The 23,002-nt window shown below is 45.7% G+C and overlaps 1 protein-coding gene across 2 annotated transcripts in view; it reads right to left on the bottom strand.

Moving 5' to 3' along the window:
* Positions 1 to 23,002, bottom strand: part of GNAO1 (G protein subunit alpha o1) — a 142,358-nt gene that overhangs the window by 82,819 nt on the left and 36,537 nt on the right. For both annotated transcript variants that reach the window (XM_053952676.1, XM_053952677.1), the window contains exon 3: positions 10,368 to 10,509. In XM_053952676.1, the coding sequence (XP_053808651.1) occupies positions 10,368 to 10,509 (142 nt within the window). The remainder of the gene's footprint in view (positions 1 to 10,367; positions 10,510 to 23,002) is intronic.

The raw sequence follows: 23,002 nt of genomic DNA, 5'->3' as shown, positions 1-23,002 counted from the left end.
ACCAATCTGTAGGCAAATGAGGACTTAATTATACATAGCCAACCTAGGGGAATTATTTCTTAGTAAGGGAAAAGTATCTAGCAACAGTCTCACCATCAACATAGATACAGTGTGTGGCAAACCAGAAACTCCTACAGCCCTGGAAAATGAGTAGCACAGCAAAAAGGAAGAAATGTGTTTAAAGCCTGTGGGTGAGATTTTCTTTGGCTCCTGAGTGGGTTTTGACACTTGGAAGGGATGTGCTGTGCTGCCTGGAGCAATTCCGGGGTGACGTGACGCAGATGTGGGTCTCTGCTGGGGAAGGATGAGCTGTCCTGAGGCCCACAGTGACTATCAAAAACCCTAAACCAGACACAGGCTCATTCACATATCCTGCACTTTTTTCCTCCACATTTTCATGCTGACTTTGACCACAAGGCTAAACATTGCCAAGGTGCAAAATCATACTGTTTCACAGCAGATCTTGAGGCTTTGTTGTTTCTAACATTCATTTGGAGCTTGATCCTTTCCTTCCTTTCAATGCAACACCAAGAACTTCTGCCCAGTCACCTGCCACAGCAATTCTGACCTGGGTGAATGGCATCTTTGAGCTCCTGCAGCCCTGGGTGAGGCTGGTCCCTGCTGCACTGCCAGGCACCCTCACATGAGATTCAGTGAGTGAGACGGAGGTCAAAGCAGTAATTACAGCTGTTAAATGAGTTCCCTTGTGGTATCTTTAATCAGATATTACCAAGGTACACAATACTGATTAATAGCCTCAGTAAAACCTGTATTCGGGTAATAAAGTCTTCATGTGTGGCAGACATTCTGCCATGCCCATGACTGATGCAGTGCAAGGGACACGTTTGAGGTGCCACCATGCCACTGTGCCTCTCTGTGAGGGAAGGCAGCTGTCCCACTCTCAGCTGGCTGATCCAGCCTAAGAGAAGCAGCCACTCGCTTTGGAGGGACAGGGCTCCCCTTGGGTGCGTGGGGCTTGGGCCCAGCATGGGAACATTTTAGCTTCCTTAAGGGCAGCAATCAGCTGGGAGCTCTGTGTCCTTGCCTCACCAGCTCAGCAAAACTCCCCTTTTGGAAGAATGGGACTTCACAGCCACAGGCCATGAAATGGCTCCTCTGCTCCGGTGTGTTCCCTTGTCTGGGTTCATTCCAGGCTGTGAAGGCTGTCAGAGGCCTTCACACACCTCCCTGCTGAAGCTGACAGTGAAACCTGCTCTCACGGCGTGCGAGGTGGCCAAGCACCCGGGTTCAGTGTGCCCTTGGACCTGGTGTTCCTGCGAGGGCACCTGACATCGTGTCCCTTGGGGGCTGAAATGTTTTGGGGTCCTTGGCCAGAGCAGATCACGGCAGAATAAAAAAAAGCCCAGAGTTTGTGAGCATCTGCTGTAAGCAAGGAATATGTTCCATGTTCCGTGTCCCTCCTCTCCCATGTGTTTTGGCACAACAAAGCAGCTGCTCACACTCTCCTTCCTCCATCCCAAGCTGTGTCAAGCCCAGCCTGCCTGTGCTCCTGCCATTTTGGAGCAAAGACTGCCCCTCACCACCATCCCTGAGTAAACATCATACAACAAAGCCAAGGGATAGATCCCTTCTTTTATGCCTTTTTGTGAGTTATGCATCAGAAATCTGTTTAAGGCCAGGAATACCCTATATAAATGTTTTCATTTCACATCTGGAAACATTCAAATAATAGGAACATCATAGTAGGCATGTGGAAAATAAATATTTTTAATGGCATTCCTAAAACTGGTGAGTAAGCAGCATGACTCAGCAGTGCTTCCCAACATTTCCCAGAAGAGATGGAAATAAATCTACTTAATAACTGACATGTATTTGAGATGTGCTGAGTAGTTAGTAATCTGCAATTGCTGCTTCGAGAGCTGACTTGCAATCATACCTGGAGGCAGCATCCTGCCAGTGCAAGGCTGCGGCCAGATGCAACCTGAACTTCAGTCTCAAACATGGTGGTGACTTCCTGGAAGGACTTCAGCAAGTGCCTGATCACCCATGCAGGCAGAAACACACCTTTGAAGCCTCTGCCATGCCAGTGTTTAACTTCAGTGCATCTGTTGTGAGTACATCAAATACCTAGATGCATTTTTTCATCCTGGCTTACAAGCCCTTCAATCCCTTTATGGACAGAAAGGCTCTAGTGAAGGACAGACAGTATCTGCCTGTGTTCACCAGCACCAGATGCCACCCAGGGCAAGGCCACTGCCACCTGCTCTGTGGGGAGTGGCTGCACTGAGCTCCTTCTGATAAGATGGAATCTGCCTTGGCCTGGCTGTGCCATCCACCAAGAAGGAGTGAATGGGGTGTGCAGCCAGCTCTCCCCTGACTCTAGACCCAGGAACTGCCAGGAAGCCCCTTTTCAAGGAACAAGGTTTTCCCCTTCTCAGGGCTCTGCTCCATCTGCCAAATATTTTTTGAACAGTTTGTCTTTTGTGCTGTCCCACTCTGGTGCTTTCCAGGGGCTTCCAGAGAAGTCATCTTCCATCAGTATCTTGTGGGAATGGAAAGCAGCACTCCACCTCTCATTAATTTGCCACAAATGTTACAGTCTCATGTCTGCTTCACCCTCTCCTCTGTGCCTTTTCCCTGTCACACCATGGCCCTGACAGCCCTAACTGTGGCTGAATTTAAATAACAAATCTCAGGTATAAAAAATACAGGGGAAGGCAGGCAGCCCTTCTTCCAAGGAACAGGAATGGGTGGGGTTTCTTTCTTCTTTTCAAACTAAAAATATTCCCTGCATCATCCAAAAAAACCAGTATCAAACACATGAAGCTCACAGAGGAAAAATATATCCCTCTCTCAGTGAAAAGAGAGAGCTTGCACACAAGGAGGATGAAAGCCTCATCTCCCTATGGCATGGGGTCTGCATTTTCACAGGTGAATGGGGGTATTGGACAGTTTTAGGGGAGGTGAGGATCCTTTTCAAGGATGATTTGGAGGACTAGGGTTGTTAATTCCTCAGAAATAAAGCCTGAAATGGCAGTTGATGGCAGAAGCACCATGAAAAAACTAACATCTCTGGAGATGGATTTGCACCTGAAGAGGCTGTCTTCCACCACCCAGGGAGCAGACAATGCCAGGAGAACTCATCACAGATGCTTTTCTGCTGGTAGTTGGCTGAAGAGAAAGGCAATACCCACAATTTAAAAATTACCTTTTGGGTATTTTCTATTTTCAGTGATCCTCCCATACACAAATGTCCTCAGACCTCTCTTATCACTACACTCATCTAACACCCAAAGGAATGGGTAGTCCTTCAAGTGCAGACTGCCCTGATCTCTCTTGATACCATGGAGAGAAGAGGGAAAGCACTATGAGCCCAAGCTCATCCCTGACTTTAATTCCCCCTCTCGGCACCAGTGACTGCTGCCTTGTCCTCTCACTGTGTTTCTCTGGGAATACTCTGGCACCATCTTCTTTAAAGCCTTCCTTAGGTGGTGAAAGATGTGATTAGACTCAGTCTGGAGCCTGGAGTTGGAAAGAGGTGACTGTGGTCTCTCTCTTATCAATGATCCCCTGAGATATCTCTTTATCTTCTGATTTTCTTCAAAAGAAAATTAAAAGGCTAGTTTTAATTGATGGAATCTGTTCTGGTCAGTGTTTTTGTAGGACATTTAGCTATAAAACTAATCTCAGAATTAGGAAGGCAGCATGGACAGCAAGTATCACCAACCTACAGTGCCTGGCTGATGCCAAGTGTTCACCCAAGAAACAGATCTGGTGGCATTTTAAGGTGTGACCACATCTCTTATTCTCATCTGTCTCCCTGAGAAATGACGCTGAAGTGCTTCACAATACTTTTTTTCCCCCAGAAATGTGTTTCTTAGGAACAGATTTCTGACTGCACAGAGGGACTGGAATACCAGGTGAACTTCTATTCCACCCTGTCCCCTGACTGCTGCCCATTCACCATCCATGTCCAGGAGAACCCAAAAAGCAGATCCAGTGTTTACTTTAGAGTGAGGGTTGCCATGCCAGCACCATGGATATCATCCTGAAACAGGACCAATGTGAAAAACATCAAGCTGGCACATCAGTGCTCAGCAAGGTGGCACCTTCCAGCGAGCTGCCTTCCACACGACACGCGTTTCCAACGTGCTACGCAACTGCCACCCACTCTCCCCTGCCTCCCTTTGGATCCATTTCAAGAGGTCTCTTTCATTCTTTAGGGATTTTAACTACAACTGGTAAATTTGGCCACCCTGGGGAAGTTTGGCTTTTTAGAGCTCTTGTGAGTGATTAACAGACTTCTGCTGAAAGAAAAGTTACTGGTACAGCCTCTGGTGCAGCACTGGCCATGTGGTTCAGTTGCTTGCCTAGAGCATCCAGCTGTTTCTACTATTACTACTACATTTTCTGGCCATGATGTGTTTGTAGCCATGAATCCAGCATATTTTTCTCATTTCTGATCACTATCTTTATTAGCAGTATGAGTACAGCAGAGCAGACACTATGAAGATCACAATGTTTTTTGCCATGTGAAGATCACCGTAGGTTATAGACTTGATGATCATGACTTCAGGTCTGCAGGAGCACAGAGCCACTCTGTACTACTGCTACTGCTGCTGCTGCTGCAAAGCAAGGTCTCCCAGGTCCAGCCACAGGTCTCAGCTGACTTGGCTGGGATCCTTTCTGGTTATGATGGAGTTTGACTCTCCCTAAGAGGCAGAGCAAAAGCATGGGAGTAGACCATTCCAAACTCTTTCAGCTGGTACAAAGTGCTATCATAAACAGCCTTTGTGCTCTGATGTTAATTTAGTGCTATCATTTATTAGGAAAGGTCTTGTATTTTCAGGGGATCAAGGGGTTTTCAAAGGAGGAAAATATATTAGTGGCCTGTAGAAACTGCTGCTTTGTTTAGAGAGACTCCAGAGATGGTGCCATAAGGCATGTGGGTCATGCCCTGTGACCATGCAGGCAGAGCTTACTCTGAGCTTTCCCTTGTTCTTTACTGTCTCCCTCTTTCTCCCATACCCTCATTTTGCAGCAAAGATTCCAAATACATTGGCCATCTTGGCCAGCAACCACAAGCATTTCTTGAATGAGCCAACCATCTCCCTGGCAACAAGGCAGGCTGTGATAATAACAAGTGCTTTCCTCTCTGTTTCATGTTTTCCACCTCTCAAGAAATGCCCTGCCCTTTATTTGTTCCCCACCCCTCAGAAACATGAATAATGGCAACTGAAATGTGCCTTGTAGAAGGACCAAGAGGGAGGTGTGTGAGAAAGATGGCTGCAGCATTAATGGAAAAGTGACAGACCTTTACGAAGGGCAGGCTGAAATACTTGTCCTGGATTGTTACTTGGGATTTGTACTGGCTCTGATATGGTACAGCAAATATGATTATATGTGAGCTGTGACTATTGCAAGAAGACATTGTCTGCAGCTGGATATCCGGACAAATGCTGACACCAGGTAAAAAATGGCACATCTAGTGCCACCTCTTTGTTCCATTTTCCCTTTTCTTCCACTCCATCCTGCCCTTCTACACAGCAGCCGTAAGTTCCCATCACTTACAACAGCAGATCAGCAAGGACTGGCTGCATCCTCAGTCAAGCAGCACAAGCCCAGGAATCCTGTGTCCATGCCCTAGATCATCACCCAGGTAGCTAAGGGAGGCTTCCTACCAGCACAGCAGTGTCTGATTAATCTCATCTGCCCTCCCTGAAGTTATTAGCCTTTTTGCATTTTTGAGAAATCTTGGGTTGGGGACACACAGTAGGAGCCAGCTGGTCTAAACAGATACCTGACTCAAATAAAGTAGCACAATATCTTGAGCTGACAAGTACAAAAAGCCAGTTATGCAGGAGCAGATCTTATGAAAGAGAGATCCGAGATCCTCCCCCACACTGCTCCCCTCCAGCACCTGGAAGGCAGCAGGTGACAGTGGCTGTGACTTTGCTCCTGCCACTGCCAAGCAAGAACAAGAGGAAGAGGGCAGCTCCTAAAATCCCCTTTTGGCATGTGCAGAGGGGAAGGGGCTGGAGGCACCAGGTTTCTACAAGCACCTCTCTGTTCAGAAGCAGATTTGATGCAGACCTCTTTGCCAGCCACCCCGGGTGAGCTGCTCAATTACACTACAGAAGGGTTTTTTCAAGGCTACTAGCCAGTATTTTAAAATGTCCCAGCACATCTTTGTTTGGCTCACAGTTCAGGAGTTGCAGACCGTACACAGCAGAAGGTCACCACAGACACATTTTGCTACAAAGTCCGAAAGAAAAAAAAATGCTAATCAAAATATTTTAACACTTCAACAGCTTTTTAGTTTTCTTGTTCATAGCTGAAGCAGAGACATGTCCAGACTCACACTGGGAAAAAGTTTGATGTGAAGATCACTGCCTGGCACCTCTGGACCCCTAAAGTGCTAAACCTGTGACCTCCCGCCTCAGACACTTGGATCTGAGCCATGCAACTGATATTTGCATTCTCTGTTGAGTACTTTCTGAACAATTCCAGCCTGTTTCTCTCTGGTTTATGAAAATATGAGCATGATTTACAGCTGCTTTCATACCAGCATGCACAGGGTAGGATGTCCATTGCAGCCTGGGACCAATCCAACCTGAAGACATCTCTCCAGGCCCCCCAGCCTGGCTGCAGCTCTGGCATTTCACCAAAGTGGGATTGCAAGACTGCATTTCCAAGTGGGTTCTGGGGTCAGCGTTAACTCACAGAGGAAGAGACCTTATGCTTCTGGCTGGGGTTTCTGAAGCCAGACTTCAGAACTAGATTTTCAAACAGAGATATGAAAATCCATCCTTACCCTGCCCTTCCTGCTTGATCCTTTCCAAACACTTGGACTGACTTCTAGATTCCTGGTTTCAAACCTCCATTTCCCATTTCCTCTGCCTGAGTACACTGAAATGGAATCAGTGAGGAGCTTGTTTTATTAATACATTTGCACTTTAGAGGACCATTTAATCCACATGCTACATATTACAGCCTGCCTCTTTCCTGCCTGTTAATCTGATTATCAAGGTAGGGACTGAGTAGTGCCCTACAGACCAGCTGGAGAGTCCTGAGTAGGCAGGTGAGACTAAGCTTCTGCCTCTCTTCCTGTGTGTAACCCCCTGTCTTGTCAGGGATCCAGACCCAGGGCAGCAGTGGCCCTGGAGATGAGCAACACCCACAGATGTCACTTCTCCTGCAGCTGGCTCCTGTCTCCTCACTGACTGCTCCTTTTCTGCCCGCCCTCTTGTAACACGTGAAGGATTTGTGACTTTGCACTTGCACAGCTTTTCTGGACTTTCAGCCTGGCCTTCCATGCTGTGCTCAGTGACAACGTGCTGTGAGCTGGCAGGATGTGCTCCTGCCTCCCGTGCTGAAGGTCATGAAACAAGGACCTGGGTGCTGCCCACAGGCCATGAACCTTTCGTGAGCTGGGCAAAGCTGCAAGAAAACCTGCTGCCCTGGACAAGGAGCACATATAAAAGTGAAATCTGACACATAGGCTGTTTTGTTCTCAACCTGGGAACAAGTCCTTATCAGCAGAGAGGGTCAGTGAGACCTGGAGCATATGCTTTTTGTGATTTATTTTGTCTTTTTAGGTCCTATTTCCTACATTGATCTCACTTTGACCGCCAAAAGCAAGGGGGTTTAGTCTTCCCCCAGTCTTTTCACTTTTATTGGACTAAATACTGGTACAATTATGGCCAGGAGAAAAATGAGAAGAGTGAGAGGATTTAGTTATTTTCTGTTCTGCATAAGAGCATGCATTTATTAAGTAGGGAAGGGTTTTTTTTGCTTTGATCATGGTCAAGGTAACATTTGGAAGGGATACAGATGCAGATCCATCTCCCAGAAGGTGGAATGGGGGAAGCAGTAATAGCCAAGTGGTCTCTGAGGAAAACCTGTCCTAGGCCCAAGTCTCCTCCTTCCTTGCTGCTGAATCAGGCTGGAGCAGCCACAGCCTTGGCTCCCCTTCCTGAGCTTCCTTCACTTGGGGGCTTAAGTGATGAGTAGGGGAAAATCCCCCACTAAAAGATTTGCATTGGAAACCCTTGGCTGAGGAATGATTTCTAAAATAGAAAAGCTTTGCCTGAAAAGGGATGAACTATGTACCATAATACTCAACAAATCGCCTGTTTAATGGCCTCTTTTTTAGCAGCTGTGCATTAATAACAAAAGCAGGGCAGCAGAAGCCATGTGCTTCTTTGTAAGATTAAAATAAATACTATTTCATACTAATACCAGCAACTTTCTGAGCCTAAGAGAAAGGAGCAAGTGGAAGATCACAGCCTGAGAGACTTGGTTTCCTTCCCTTAGTTTCCCTTTTCCCCTTGGTTTCCTTTTCCTTTGTCTAGTGCTGGATGAAGAAATATTTTTGCCATCTATGAAGGGAACAGATACACTGAACCACCCTCCCAGACAGTGGTTTGGTTTATAGTGGTTTGTGGCAGGCTTGTCTCACACAGTCAGCATGACACCATTGTAAGACAGGAGTAATTCCTCCAGAACTACATCTTAGGGGAAACAAGGCTGGGGAGAACTTAATCAAACTCAGTTTTTACTTTTCAAAGCATACTACCAGATCTCTACTGCCATAAAGCATAAATTGAAACAACAGTGGTTCACGCTAGACATAAGGAGAAACTTTTTCATCATGGGGACTGTAAGAGCAGTGGAGCAGGCTGCCCGAAGAGGGTGTGAAGTCTCCATCCTTGAATGATTTCAGATCCAACTGTGTAGAGCCCTGAGCAACCTGGTTTGACCCTAGACTTTACCTGAGCAGGGGTTGGGCTTGACACCTCCTGAGCTCCTCTCAAGCCTGAGTTATTGTACAGTCCTAGGAACATTTGGCATCTTTTCCATGGGAATATGAACGGACACAACATTTTGTTCAGCTCAGTACTCCACCTCTCGTTCCTGGCAGTCCTGATAACAGCTCTCCTCCTCCACCCCCTGTACTGTGCCAGGCCTGGCACTAAAGCAGTGATGAGTTTTGCCTCCTCAAACTAGGACTTTAGGTGTTTAAAAAAAAAAAAAATTACATTTTAAAGCTGTCTGCAACAGACTATTTATCAGACATGGAGAATGGTTGTTTCTGTTTTGCTAGGCATAGGTTTTAGCTGAGCGAGATATGTTGCCTTGCTGAGAGCTGAGTCACTGAGTAATCAACAGATTAATGTATTCAGTTTGAAAGCCATCAGCATTAGTTCTCGGCAAGCTCACAAGAACTCCATTATGGTATCATCTCCACGTTTGGGATGGAAATGTCTCCAGGATTTAGAGTTCCTATGGGAAAATCCCTAGATGCAAAGAAATCAAAGTACTTCTTTGTGATTGGCAGAAATAAGGTACCTTCTCATACAGTAATACCATAGCAGGATTTTGGCATCCCTTCTAGTGAATGCTTTTATTATCAACACTCAGATAAGGAGTTTGGAGTATGTTGTACGTCTGTCATTTGATAGCTACCCGAAAATAGTCATGACAAACTCACTGGCATATAGGACTTTGCCTTTACCAGGTCTTTAATTTGAAATTATTTTATTTCCAGTGAAATCAAGTAGTTTTACCTTCTCTGGGATTGCAGCATGCAAAAAGGGTGGTTTTGACTCCTCTCTAGGGTTCTGAGTTCCTCTGTGTGGGCTTGGTCTGAGCCAGAAATGCAAGGCAGAGGCTGGCAGGGGCACCTCACAGAGGAGCCACTGTTTAAAAATAGGGAGCTGGTGAAAGTAATCACAGACTAGCAACTGTAAAAGGACAGGGTGGCCTAGGTGTGTGGTACAAGAAGGCTGCCAAGGATCATGTATCTGTTCTGATAAGACAGATGCCAATGCTGCTGCCTAAGAGCCTGTCCATACCAACCTTGCTGAAGTAATACATCCCCTTCTCTGCAACCAAAATTGCTGTTTGGGTACATTGAAATGGGGGATGTGTGAGTAGAAGCCAGTCAAGCCCCAATGAAGGTAATCCTAAAAGCTTTCCTACATTAGCAGGCTGGTGGAAGGGCTTTGAATGGCAGCAAGACTCACCAGTCCATGCAGTCTCTATGTCCAGCACATGCACAGGAGACAGGACACATGTTCTCACTGTTTTCTCAAGTCTGTCGGTAGATCTGTCTAGGCTGTCCCTAGATAACAGATTAGTTTTCTTCCCTGGCCTGACTAGAGCAAAGGCATGAGAGATTGTGGCTTTTGTGACACACTGGTGCCCAGGGCTACACTTCCCAGCGTAAGTGTACAAATGGCACATCACATACAATTGTGTCTCTGTTGTACAAAATGCATGTGCAGGAGGCATACAACAGTGATGTAAATCTCCCCTCCCTCCTTATCCCTCCAAGGCATTGAGATTGTGCAAATGCCTCCTGGTCATGGTCTGGAGTCTCTGCAGTGGTGATTTTAACTTACCCGCCGTTCCTTATCGCCGTACTCAATGCCCAAGGTATCCATGGCACGGACAATAGCTGCCAGTGACTGTATAGTGTTGCTGTAGACCACTGGCTTGTACTGCTTCACGTCTTCTCCAGAGAAGCCATCCTCATGGATGATCCTGAAGAAAATGCAAAGGACAAAAAATTCTTGAGAATGTAATTTCAGTGGGAGAGACATTTAAAAGACAGCTGTGCTCTTCTGAAGAGCACATCTGCTGGCTTGATTCGCTTAATTTAGTCAGCATTTCTTTTTAAACCTTTCTGATTGTTCACCAGTAGTGTGTCTGAGCCCAGTGCTGGAATTAGCATCCCTTTTGCTCTCTATCAACAAGATTTTGTGCACAGTTGGTGCATATGGTACCTCCTTTCCAAATGAACTGCAAACGCTGAAGCCTGGAGCACCTTGTGTTCGCATGCTCAGCAGTCACAGGGGGGAGGTTTCCAGGTCCTACATTCCCTTCCCAGTCAAGGTCTATGGAAATATATTCAACTTGGACAAATGACCATCAGATCAGTTCCTAACCACTGGAACAAGTGATAGAAACCCTCTAGTTCTTGTCTGGTCCTTTTAGCAGTAGTAACTTCTGGGGTACCTTACAAAAGGAACCAGAGTCGAAATTCCCCTGTACTCACAGGGACTCAGGCATAGAGGGGGGAAGTGTCTTAGTTATGAAGCACTCAAAGTACCCTCCACACTTCCTTCTCCCTCTTTCTCTCTCCTTTAGAATAATTGCTGAGATTTTTTTTTGCTTCAAGGCATGTTATGTTATCCCTTCCCCAAGCAAGACAGGAATGTGACCCACAATCCTACCAGCTCTGTGCGCTGGATGCTCTGTGCACTGGTCTCTATTAAACTATGCAAAGGAATTAGCTGAGGGAGCAAGTTATTGCAGTCCCTTGCTTAGGTCAGAAGGCTGACCCCTGTAATTTATTCATCTCTAAGTAACTCCAGAACTAAGTCTGGATGTGTCTCCAAAAACAAGTAGGATTTGCAGAACTAATTGTGTTTGACTATAATTCTTCCCAGTGAAGACATAAGTTATGTCTTAAATGTTGGAAGAGAGGGTGATCTGCTTAGCAAAAATGAAATCCTTGTTTGCTCATCCTCAGATGTCACTGGACAACAGAGGGTCCTTCAGTAGCAAATCCGGTCTCTGATAAAACCTAGCACCCTTTCTGTAACAGGATTTTTGATTCTGTTTTTTTTTTTCTAAATCAGATACACAACATGAAAGGTCCTGACAAGTGCTGGCATCCCCTGGGAGAGAGGGAGCACTAGCTCACACTGTGAGCTTGCAATAGATACAGTGCTGGGATGGAGAATGGAGCTGGATGCCAGCCCAGTGTTATTAACAGATGACTACACGAAGAACAAGGCTGGTAGAAACATGCTGACCAAAACAGAGATCTCCTTTCCCTGATATGAAGCTCACAGAAAGGTTTTCTAACACAAGTGACTGACTCTCTGCTGTCCCCACCTCAACCTTTGCTTACTCAACACTGAACACTGAGCTCCTGGGAGGAGCTGCTCAACAACTCCTGAGTCTTGGGAAAACATGACTACAAGCAAAAACAACCTCAGATGGACAATAATTCAAATCAACTGGCGACCAAGATATTTTTAAGCTACTGATCTGAGGAACTGGGCAGAGCCCCCCGCTTAGGTACCCTCCAGCAAAGGCAAGTGGTGCTGGTGTGCTGGAAACAGCACAGGGGGTTGCTGGTTCCCCTCACCTAAGCTGAGGAGAACAGGGGCAAATGAAAACCTTTCTGACTTAGTAAATCCAGACTTGAAAATTTGCCCAAAAAAATTTGGTAGCTTGTTTTGATTTTGTTGGAGTTATGGGCAACAGCAGATCTTGTACTCTGTAGCTTTTATTTCCTTTGAATCCAGTGATTGTGGTGAGGTTTGGAACAGAAACGTTTGAATGATGGGAAGGGGGTGGGGCAGCAGAGCCATGTATCAGCACTGGATCTCATGGATCATTTACTGTTACTCAGACAAGTTGCTGAACTTCTGGGAAATGTGTTTCTTTGCCAAAAGGCGCAGTCAACACAAAGAGTTATGGGTGGCACAAGGCAAAAGGATCTGCATCAATTCTGTTTGAATTCAAGAGAGACTGTACAGCAGCACTTCCTCCCAGCTCTGAGCATGACAATACGAAGCACAGCAGAGCAGGGGTCCCAGAGGAGGCAGGCAGGCGGTTCATGAAAGCATCACCAGGAATAATTCATTTTTTCTGGATGGTTGGCTCATGGCTGGATTTTGGGGCAAGCAAGATTAAATGCTGGGTTTTGGGCAACTAAGAGAAGGAAACATAAGAGGGGGAAAAGAAAGGGTGAGGACAGGCACAAGGAGCAGTGTAATGGTCTCAAGAGGATGATGCTGAAATTTGTTTCGTCCAGCTGTTGTTTAGGATGGAGGAGATGGGAGTGATGCCTACAGCTTGGGCTGGATTTGTTTCTGGCTTGTACTGACAGGCATCAGCTCAGGAATTCAGAAAGCAAAAAGAGGGCTGGATAGCTGTATGGGAAAAGAGGTGAGTTTCTGGTCTTCCTCAGAGTTTAAACCATTTTTAGCTTTGTGCCATGAAGTTGGTTACTGACATTTTCACTTCTAATCACTCCAAGCCATAAGTTCTCTATCAAGTAAGAGGTCTCCTTGTACCAAAGGGGCAGAATTAAGGGATGGAGAGTGGCTCTGGGATCCCTCAGTGAACACACTGCAGCTGGGCAACAATGCTGCCATCATTCAAACACAGAAGTAAAACTGGTACTTTGAAAAGGGACAGAGAAAAAACACCCCAATTGTTCCCGTGTGAAATCTCTCTAGAAGGCAGCCATGGACACTGAAGGCAGCGCTATGGATGCCAGTATGGAAGTTTTGCTGTCAGAAGTACCTATGGATTAATCAATCATGCAGTGAGCACATTACCTAATATCTGAGCGAGCCAATCCCCCCTGACTCCTGTTTCAAAGCCTGCTAGGACACTGTGAACTGGTTTATTGTCCTATATGCTTTTCACAAATGTTTCTCCATTTGCTTGCCTTGGCAATCTGATGGCTCCAATCCTGTAGCAGCTTTTTCCATAGTCCCTTGGAAACGTTCATGCTGCCACTCACCTGTTTGGGATACACCATTCTTCTCGCCTGCTGCTGTGCTTTACTGTCTAGAGGACATTTAAAGCTCCAACACTACTCCTGGGAGGTATCTTGCTATAGGACATGGCTTGAGCCAGCTCCTGGCGCCACAGGACCCAAGAAGCAGTGGGGTTTGTGTGCTGTAGTGAGCTTGACCATTAAAAACATACAGGTGTAGGAACTAACAGAAGCAAGCAGCATGCCAAGACTGTAAAGTCTTTACAGGTTTAGGCAGGGTAGGCTACTCCTTAATCGACCTGCAAATTATGGGAGCAGAGGGTTTTCAGCACCAAAAATGTGAATCCTCAGTTTTCTAAATGGCATATATTTTTCCCAGTGTCTGAATTACAAAGGAACTGCTGCAGGCAGGTTCCTCCTTGCCACACTAGAACTGGTTCTCTCCAGGGCAAAGGAAGAAAAGGGATTTTAGAGGATCCCCAGGGGCTGTAGAGGGGAGAGAAAATGCTGTAATTTAAAAAAGTGATTCTGAGCAATTAAAAAGCCATTTCATTCACCAAGTGACTAATAAAACACTGTGCTCTGAATGGAATGGTGAGAGACAACTGAAGCAACCTGATTGCCTAAGGTACCCATTAATGCCTGCTCCTCATCCCTCAGCTGCTAACAGCAAAACCCATATATTGGCAGGTTGTGTTGCTTACTCATTTCAGAATGGCAGTAACAAGCAGGTATTTGCTGGAGAAAATGGTTGCACCGCAGATCAGATCTTCTGCCATCCCCCAGCAAGTCGTTAATCCTGAAGAAGTGCCCAGTGCCTCAGCAATTATTGCTTAATTACAAAATAAATGAAATACTTGGAAACAGGGGGTGCATTCTGCGTAGCAGCTTACTTTGGCTTCTGTTCAACAAAGCACTTACGTGCCTTCAGCCTTTCACTACACAACGACCGCATCAAGAAGGCAAAGCCAGAGATGATTGTGCCGCCCGTCCCTGCTGACACGCGCGGCCCCTGCGGCTGCGGAACAGCGGCTCTGAACAAAGCCCAGGACAGCTCCGGCGCGCTGGGGCTGGAGCTCAGCTGGGGGCTGATTCCACCAAGGAGCCAGTTTGCCCAGGTCACTCCTGAGGGAAATACTTGTCCATCACCCTGAAAGCTTCCTGGAGCAGAGGCTACAGTCATCATCATTCCCATACATCAGTTCTAGCCAAGCTTTTCTGGTGCTTTCCTTCCAGCCCTTCCAACCTGAGCCAGCTTTAATCAACACACTGACACTTCCCTACACCTTCTCAAGCAGGCCCTCCTCTCTTTTTTTTGAGGCACAGTGTCCCAGACTAGACCCAGTCTTCACATCTCCAGTCTGCCAAGATCATTTGAAGCTGTAAAGTTTATCCTCTGATGTACTGAAGCACATCTCCCAGCTCCATATCACTGCCAGGGGTAAGTAATGATGTATTTCCATCCATTTTTCACTGATGAAAATTTAGAAGGAAATTGACACAGACCCCAGTGGATTCCTGCTGACAGAGTCCTCTGCTCTGACCATAAGGCACTGATAATTGTTTTCTTTGGGAATGAGTTGTGCTACTCACCCATTTTTGTGTAAGACCTGTAGTAGGTTTATCTGCACTATTTTTCCAGGTCACTTTTTAAAAATACAGTGGGACTCTGACAAATCCTTCCCAAAATCTAGATATGGCACCAACTATTGCTCTTCTACTTCTGCTGAGAAATCAAATGAGACTAGTTTAACATGCCTAATTTTGTATAATCCATGCTGTATGTCACTCATCTCCCTTTTTATCTCCTAGGTGGTTGCAAATTACATGATTGATAGTTCAATTCTTTTGAAAGCTTCTAGAAGTTGACTGGTCTATAATTCTTACTCCTCTTTTCTCCCTCTATATTTAGAGAGAGGCACCATGTTTACATTTTTCCCTGTCTTCTGGTGCCTCACCTGCTCTCTAAGAGCTCTCAAGAGAAGTGTTTGTATTTCTGAGATGGCGCCTATAAGTATGTACTAAGAATTTCCTTAAACATGGCTGACCTGAAGGCATTTAGCCTTCCTAAACTTGTCCTTTCTGTGCCAGAAGGAGGGAGTGGCATGCTCAGCAGTGGAGATTTGTGGACACCCCCTCTTGCTTCCAGTGCTCAGCAGCCTTCATCCTTTTCACAGCTTCACATGCAAGCTCTCATGCCCCAACTGACACAGCCTTGTCTCATCTCCTGCCTTTTGTCATCACTCCAAAACCTCAAGCCAGTGCCTCTGAAATATTTCCCAAAAAATTCAGGGACCTTGTGTGGCTTCAAACTGTCTGCATCACTGTGAAAGACATACTTATAAACTTCCAACTGCCTACCAGAGAAAATAAAACCCATACTGTTTCTGTTTTACCTAAGATGATTTACTTTCAATCAGCGAGATGTTTCCAGCTGAATGAAGTTTTCCCATATCAATGCACATCCCTACAATTACAGTGATTTGTTTGAATAAAACCAGGCAAGAAATCACCAGGAGATTATTACACTCAAAGTGTATCACAAGCAAATATCTTACAAATGAACGGTCCAGTTCCTATAAAAGCAGACCTGCTCCTCACCTTCACCTGGACAAATTAAGGAATTTAAAGGTGATTGCACAGCTTTCCTACAGAGCCCTGTGCCTTGGCAATGAGTTTCAGCCTCGGGGCTCTGGGGCACTGAGCTGGTTGGGGCTGGCAGTGGCACCACCCTGTGTGGCACCCGCAGGTTCCCCCCAGCCTGGCTGGCTCTGAGCTCCTCAGCAGCATCTCCTTCCACCTCTGGAAAGCTCAGGTCTGCACCGTGTTCCAAGTCCACAGGACACTGTGGGACAAGGCAAAGCATGTGAGATGATGCTGGGGGGTGTAAAATGCCGTGTAAAAGGGAGGGCCATGGGAAGGGAGGTGGCATTACAGAATTACAGAGAATTTGTCCACAGACACATTTTTGCTCAGGCTGTTGAGTCCCATCAGTACATTCACGTTTATGGTATAGACTGATCCAAGGTGGATTTTTGATGGGGAATCTTGGAACAAACACACATCACAAAATCTATTTTTGCTCAGCAAACTTTTCTGATTTTTATCCCCTCCCTTCTTCCCCCTTTTTTCTTTCAAAAATAAACTTTTCTGTCTCCTACCCAGAATCAGGCAGGTTATTCTGGTGGGGCTGGGCAGAGCTTGAGTCAAAAGAAAAAATCTAATTCTGAAGAAAACTCTGCAATCTTTGTTTGCAAATGGGGAAAAACAGCACAAAAATCTGACTTTAATATGTAGAGAGGAGGATGATCAAATTCTGATGGAAAATCTCCTGCTAATCAACTACTTTAAATTTATTTTTATCTTGATATGAGGTTAAAAACTTTGTTTACAGGGGAGTTATGAAGCTAAATTCCAGTGATTCTCTTCTCACTCATTTAATAGCCTGAAATGCGATTAAAAAGTCCTGGATTATGTTAAACTAAATCAACGCAGATGCCTCTGACCTTGTGTTCAAAGACTGCAAAGGCACAGCTCAGACCTCCATGACAGGGTGCAAATTTCTCTAAACTCTCATTCTTCCCCCCAGCTGTGCTAGAATGCCATGTTGTACATCCTATTCCCACAAGAAATTCTCCAAGATGAAAATTAAGATGACTGTTTGCCTACATGCCTTTTTTTAAAAAAGAAAAACAACTTCCTTAGCCAGGGTCATCTAAAAACTGCAAATGGAGCTCATTTTAAAAAGCATAATTTTTTCAACCTGGACTTCAACACTGGTCCAAGAAATACTGATGAAGCCCTGTGATAGACACCCAGCTGGGGAAAATCTCCTTTCTGGAGGAAATACCTTTGGGTCACTCAAAACTGAATTCTTACCACCAAAGTATTTCTTGCATGCAAAGATATTATTCTAACTAACCAGATGGTTCACGTTAAAAAATAAGCAAATCCATCAGGCAATTGAAATGCTGCCAAAATCTACATCCCTGGAAATGGCCGAGCTTAGCCAAATGAGTTGCAGAAGTTTCACAGACCTGTACAAGGCAGAAGCACTCTTGCTCTTCTCAGGCACTTCAGTTTGTGCCTAATGACTGCAAGTCCCTCTGATGCCTTCATGGCGTCTCTTTAAAGCCAGCCATGTGCTGCTGCACCTTAAGTGCTGGCCAAAAAGCTTGAAGATGATCTTGTAAGAAACTCTCTTGTGTCTGCTCAGAATCGACATTGCTACCATCTTATTTTTGTCTGTAGACAAATGGCTATTGAGCCAACAATGATTAGCTTCCAGACATACAAGAGTCAGATACTACATCTTCCCCAAAACCTTTGATTTCAGATTGTTTTCAGGTGTATAAAATATTTGCAGAATACTCTTCATTTCCAGTTTAATATAGCCCTAAACTAGGAACATGTACAGCATTCCCAACATAGTGCTGTGTCCCTGCAGCCCTGTGGCTGTTTGGAAGTAGCTCTTGGTTTTCTTTTAATTATTATTATTATTTTTTAATTGAGTTCTACATCAATGCCTAATTTTGGCTTTGGGCTATCTTGAGCGGTGATTCCTGCTTCGCTTGAATGCTGGAGCTGAGATGAGAGATGATTTCCTGGACTGCATGCTGAGGTTCCTGCTAAGTGTCCTTCACTGGAATGGGGTGTTGGGTTGGCTTTGGCACCCCACATTTGGGATGCACCAATGACTTTCCCATCTCTGCAGTGTGAGGACTGTTTCGGCATTTGCATTTTCAACAGGAAGCAGTGGAGTGAAATACTTTGTTTTTAAGTGTGTGTATAAAACAATTTCAAGACCGTAAACAGTCTCCTGCATCCTGAAAGTAATTAATTAGTGTTGATGAATGAAAGACACCAGTTCTGATATTTCAAAAGAAGGCAAGGCTGGGCAGGCAGAGCAAAGCCAGCTACTGTGCTAATACTCCACCCAACACAATAGGGACGTAGTAATCCTTTGAAATTTAACACTACAAAGTCAGGAAAATCATAGAATTGTTTAGGTCGGAAAATACCTCAAAGATCATCAAATCCAACCCTTTCCCTAGCACTGCCAAATCTGCCAATAAACCAGGTCCCTAAGTGTCACATCTACACATCTTTTAAATGCATCCAGGGATCGAGGCTGCCACTTCCCTGGGCAGCCTGTTCCAGTGCTTGACAACCCCTTCAATTCCTCTGAATATCCAATCTAAACCTCTCCAGGTTCAACTTGAGGCCATTTCCTCTTGTCCCATGGCTTACCCTTCACAATAAGCATTTCCCACACCAAGCCTAATTGTGCACAGTCAACCATACCAGTGCTTTAACCCACCGGAGGAACCTAACAAGTTTTTTCCTGTAGAGATTTCTGGCCACTGGTCCCCAGAGGAGTTCTGGTACCCAGATGCACTATCCTGCTCCCAGGTGTTAATGACCATAAATGAGCTCCTCCTTTCTTGGGAGCTCCTGGTTCTGGTGAGGGCCAGGCTATGGGCTAGCTGGGGAAGGTGCACTGATGTACACAGGCACAGGATCTGACTCCCAGCACGGAACTGCAGGGATTCAGTGCCCAGCTCAGTCCTCAGTCCAAACCTCAGACCCTTCCCCTGCAGCACAGATAGGGGATGGCACTATAGGGGTGTGGTCAGAGGAAGAAAAACCCATCATACTAGCTAATACAGAAGCCACACATAATCCCTCTTTTTCCTGCTCCAAATCAGTTTCTTCTGCTCCTGAGAAGCAGATCTGCCCAGATGGGAAGCAAAGGGTGGAAGCAGGGTGCAGGCAGAGGTTGCCTCTGACCCCCATGTCCTGCACAAAGCTGGAGCAGCGCAGACTTGGGTTTTCTGCAATGTCAGGCCACTGGCATAGTTTGGTTTTACTAAAATTTGCAGTCAGTTAACATTGATAATGTACCCTCTCCTGGGGCCTTTAATATTAAGATCAAATATTGAATACCCTACATGTACCTAATTAGTTTTAATATGCATCCTGCTTGGCTCAGTAAGAACAGCAAAGAAACACAGTCAAAAACAATTAGATCAGGACTTTTTTCGATTAAAAAAAGACAGCTGGACTACACGGATTCCTGCAGCAGCATTTGCATTAGATGAGATTGCATTTTTCTGTGGAAAAAGCCTTGGAGCCAAAAGGGTTTCAGATAGCACCAGAGGAGGCTGACAGCTGCATTCTTTGTTGTGCATTCTCAAATAATAATTCAGTGAAGGAAAAAGTGTTCCTGCTCTGAGCAACTTATCATCTCATCCCATGCAATGTGCTACATAGTCAATCTACTTTGTCCACACTCTGCCTGAGACCAGTGAGATCCCCCAGGGAAAAAAAAATCCACCGGGCTGGTGATGACCCACATGAGAGAATTCTCATTAATTCCTCGGTAATGTTACATAAGGTCATTTTGTTGAATTAAAATTATTTGGATTAATCCTCTTAAATGTTCTCTTAGATGCAAGGGAGATCCAACTGCAGCTGGATCATCCCACAGCTGGTTCTAGAAAGTCAAAATAGTGTTTTAAAGCCCCTAATGGTTTTGTTAAATTCATCCCCCGAACAAGGACACAAAGCAGCTTTTTATGGCTTTTTTAGATCACTTACAACTTCTGTAAGCTGTCATTAACTATCATCAAAGCCTGAAAAATGAAGCAAATGGGTTCAATGTCAGTTTTACTGCCCAAACCTAAATAATATTTTTGGTTTCCCATCTGCCTCATCTGAAGTGTTTTGATAGCTGCAAGGTGACTTTGCCTTTCAAAACCTTTTCAGATGTTGCTCTCCATAACCAAATATTCAGTGGACAACAGAGGCAACAAGAGGCATGCACAGTCTCTTCATTGCCCCTTGTATTTCATCCTCACAATCCACTACCACTGCCAAAACCCACCATAAGAAGACCAACCCTGTGTATTTTACCCAGACATTAGAAATTAGTGTATCAAAGGAAGGTTTTGGTAGAATGCACCTGGTTCCTCGCCCTAGTGCAACAAACCTGGCTTCCAAAGCCCCTCATTCCACTGAAATCCACTGGGATTCAGAGTTCCTCCTCTGTGTCTAGAGCCGATCTTTGCACAGCTGACATATTTTTCTGTGTGTCCTAGTTGTATTAGTGCTCATTAGGAATTGTGTGCTGTCATGAAAACACTCAGCTAAAATAAAAAGATGCTTTAAAGCAGCTTTGCTTTTTTGGGATATCAAATCTAGTAGCAACCGTCTTTCTGAAGCAATAATTGATGTGTTTGATTTGGTCTGGTGGCAGATGGGGGTTTTTCAGTACTTTTGATGTTTCAACATGTTAAGCTGAGAAGGAATCAATTCTGGAAAGAGCGATTATGCCATTCCTTGTATCCTGTCCATCTTCTCTGGCACGATTACAGCTCAGGGGCTCCATCTCTGAGCGTGTGCTTGCCACAAGCCCCTGGGTGTGCTGCCAAGCTGACATTAGCCTCCACTAATCGCAGCTCAGAGATTTTTGAGTCATGGTGTTCCCAGCTCTGCAGTGTGCTGTCTTTCTGTTGGAGGATGTAATCAAGCAACACACCACACCCCACAGAGCACAGGCCGAGGGAGAGTATTTGGCTGCGGGGAAAAATCCCTGAAGACTGCAATGGATCCTCCATCAATGGAAAATTTTGCAGTCAAAATGAGGATGTCTTGTGTAGATGAGATACAAGTCCTGGGTGGAGGAATAGCAGTTTGGCCTCTGTCACTCTGGCTGCTACAGGCAGCAGAAACCCAAGTCTTGCCTGTCTAACCATGCTATTTCTTGCAATGGGGCTGCAAAGTTTCTGCTGTCTGTGTTTACTGGAGCCCCATGGAAGTCTGCCTGCAGCTGAAGTGTGGCTCTGATACAGCAGGGGTAGGCACCTCCCCAAAAAGAGGTGGTGAGAGCTTGCTGTGGGCTCCTGTGCTCAGTAATGCCAGGTCATGGCTCTGAGCTCTCCCAGCCAGGTCTGCTCACTGAGGCTTTCCAAGCTGAAGTCTTTGAGCTGAAACCTGGCAGATGCAGTATTTTAGGATTCTGCCCACACTGCTAATAAGATTTCACAGCAGGAAGGAGATATATTGCACTTGTGGTTAATTACATGCATTTGGATATATTTGAATCATAACTTCTACACTTGTACTCAGAGAACAGGTTATCTGAAAGGAAGACAAAAGCACAGCTTTTACAGCTTTTCCCTGACACCTGCCACAAGGCTTCAAATAACCCTTCAGTGATTCTCAGATGCAGCTGATGTTCAGAAAATACCGGTGGGGGGACAAGGCCTTGGCTGGTCTAACTCAGCACATGCCTCCAGACACACCTTACCTGTAGCAATGGGGGAAGGCCCCGCCTCAGCTCTGAGTCTCCCACCTAAAACTGCTGTGAGAAAGATGAAGGAACAGTTTTTTCCAGTGTTTTTCCAAGCTTTTCAGCCAACCTATTCCAACACAATACTGTTTGAAAGAGAATGAAGACCTTGGGCATCCTCAGTGTCTCATGGCATTTCCTGACACAGAGCACCTGCTCTACTGAGGAAGAATACAGACATATGCCACAATGAATGCACCCACTGCCAAAAGACCACAAATAATCATTTATTTGTCCTTGCTCTGCAGAGTGAGCTGGCACTTTGTAACCAGATCCAAGTGCTGTCCTGTGACCTCCCAGTGGCAGCAGGAGAGAAGGACAGGGCTCTAACCAGGAGAATTCCTATGAAATCAGCAGAACAAGGGCTGGCCACTGGCACAAAGCACACCAGGTTCCCCTGCATCCCTGGGTGACTCAGCCACCCTGGTGGGATCTGCAGAGCTCCCTTGTGCCCCAGGCACACCTCTCACACCCTCTCTGGGTAAGGCATGGGTCCCTGCACTTTCCTAGAGTTTCATGTCAGCTCTTGGCACAGAAACTCCTGCCAGCAGAGAAAGGAGTGATCAAGAATCAAATAACTGGGGTACCCTGGCCAGACACTTTTCCATCTGAAAGCCTGGCTTAGAGCCAGGCCAGCACTTAAGCTCTCCTTCCCAGGCCCATTCTTTGTTAATGGGAGCCCCAGGAGCACTGCACTACCAAGAACCAAGGCAGAGACTGCCGGCAAGTGATCCTCTGAGGACAGCATCCAGCCATCAGAGCACGCCCGGCACCTCTTCCCCAACCCCTCCTGTGGCTGCACTGCCTGCTGGCCACCAGACCCCGCAGAGGCAGCAGATGCCACGGGGCAAGCAGCTGCCCCTGGGTGGACAGACTCATTCTGCTTCAGCCACCACTGGCTTTCCAGGAGACACCATAACTGGGAGCGGAGACACATTTAAACAGATGTGTAAATGTGTTTGCCCATTATGCTGGGAAGCGACCGCTGCTGCAAACACCTCAGAACATGAGAATATTCCTCCTACTGCTTTCATCAGTCTTTGTCATCCCCCATGTCCTCATCTTCAATTGAAACATTCCTTATTGATTTAATTTGCAAATTTGCCTGTAAGTCTCTCCCAAGAGTACCTGAGAAGATGCAAGACAGTTCAAAGTGACTG

This window comes from Vidua chalybeata, chromosome 11 (genome assembly GCF_026979565.1).
Source record: "Vidua chalybeata isolate OUT-0048 chromosome 11, bVidCha1 merged haplotype, whole genome shotgun sequence".
Classification (NCBI taxonomy): domain Eukaryota; kingdom Metazoa; phylum Chordata; class Aves; order Passeriformes; family Viduidae; genus Vidua; species Vidua chalybeata.
Note: the sequence above shows the minus strand (reverse complement) of the source record. Positions and strands in the feature narration are given on the sequence as shown.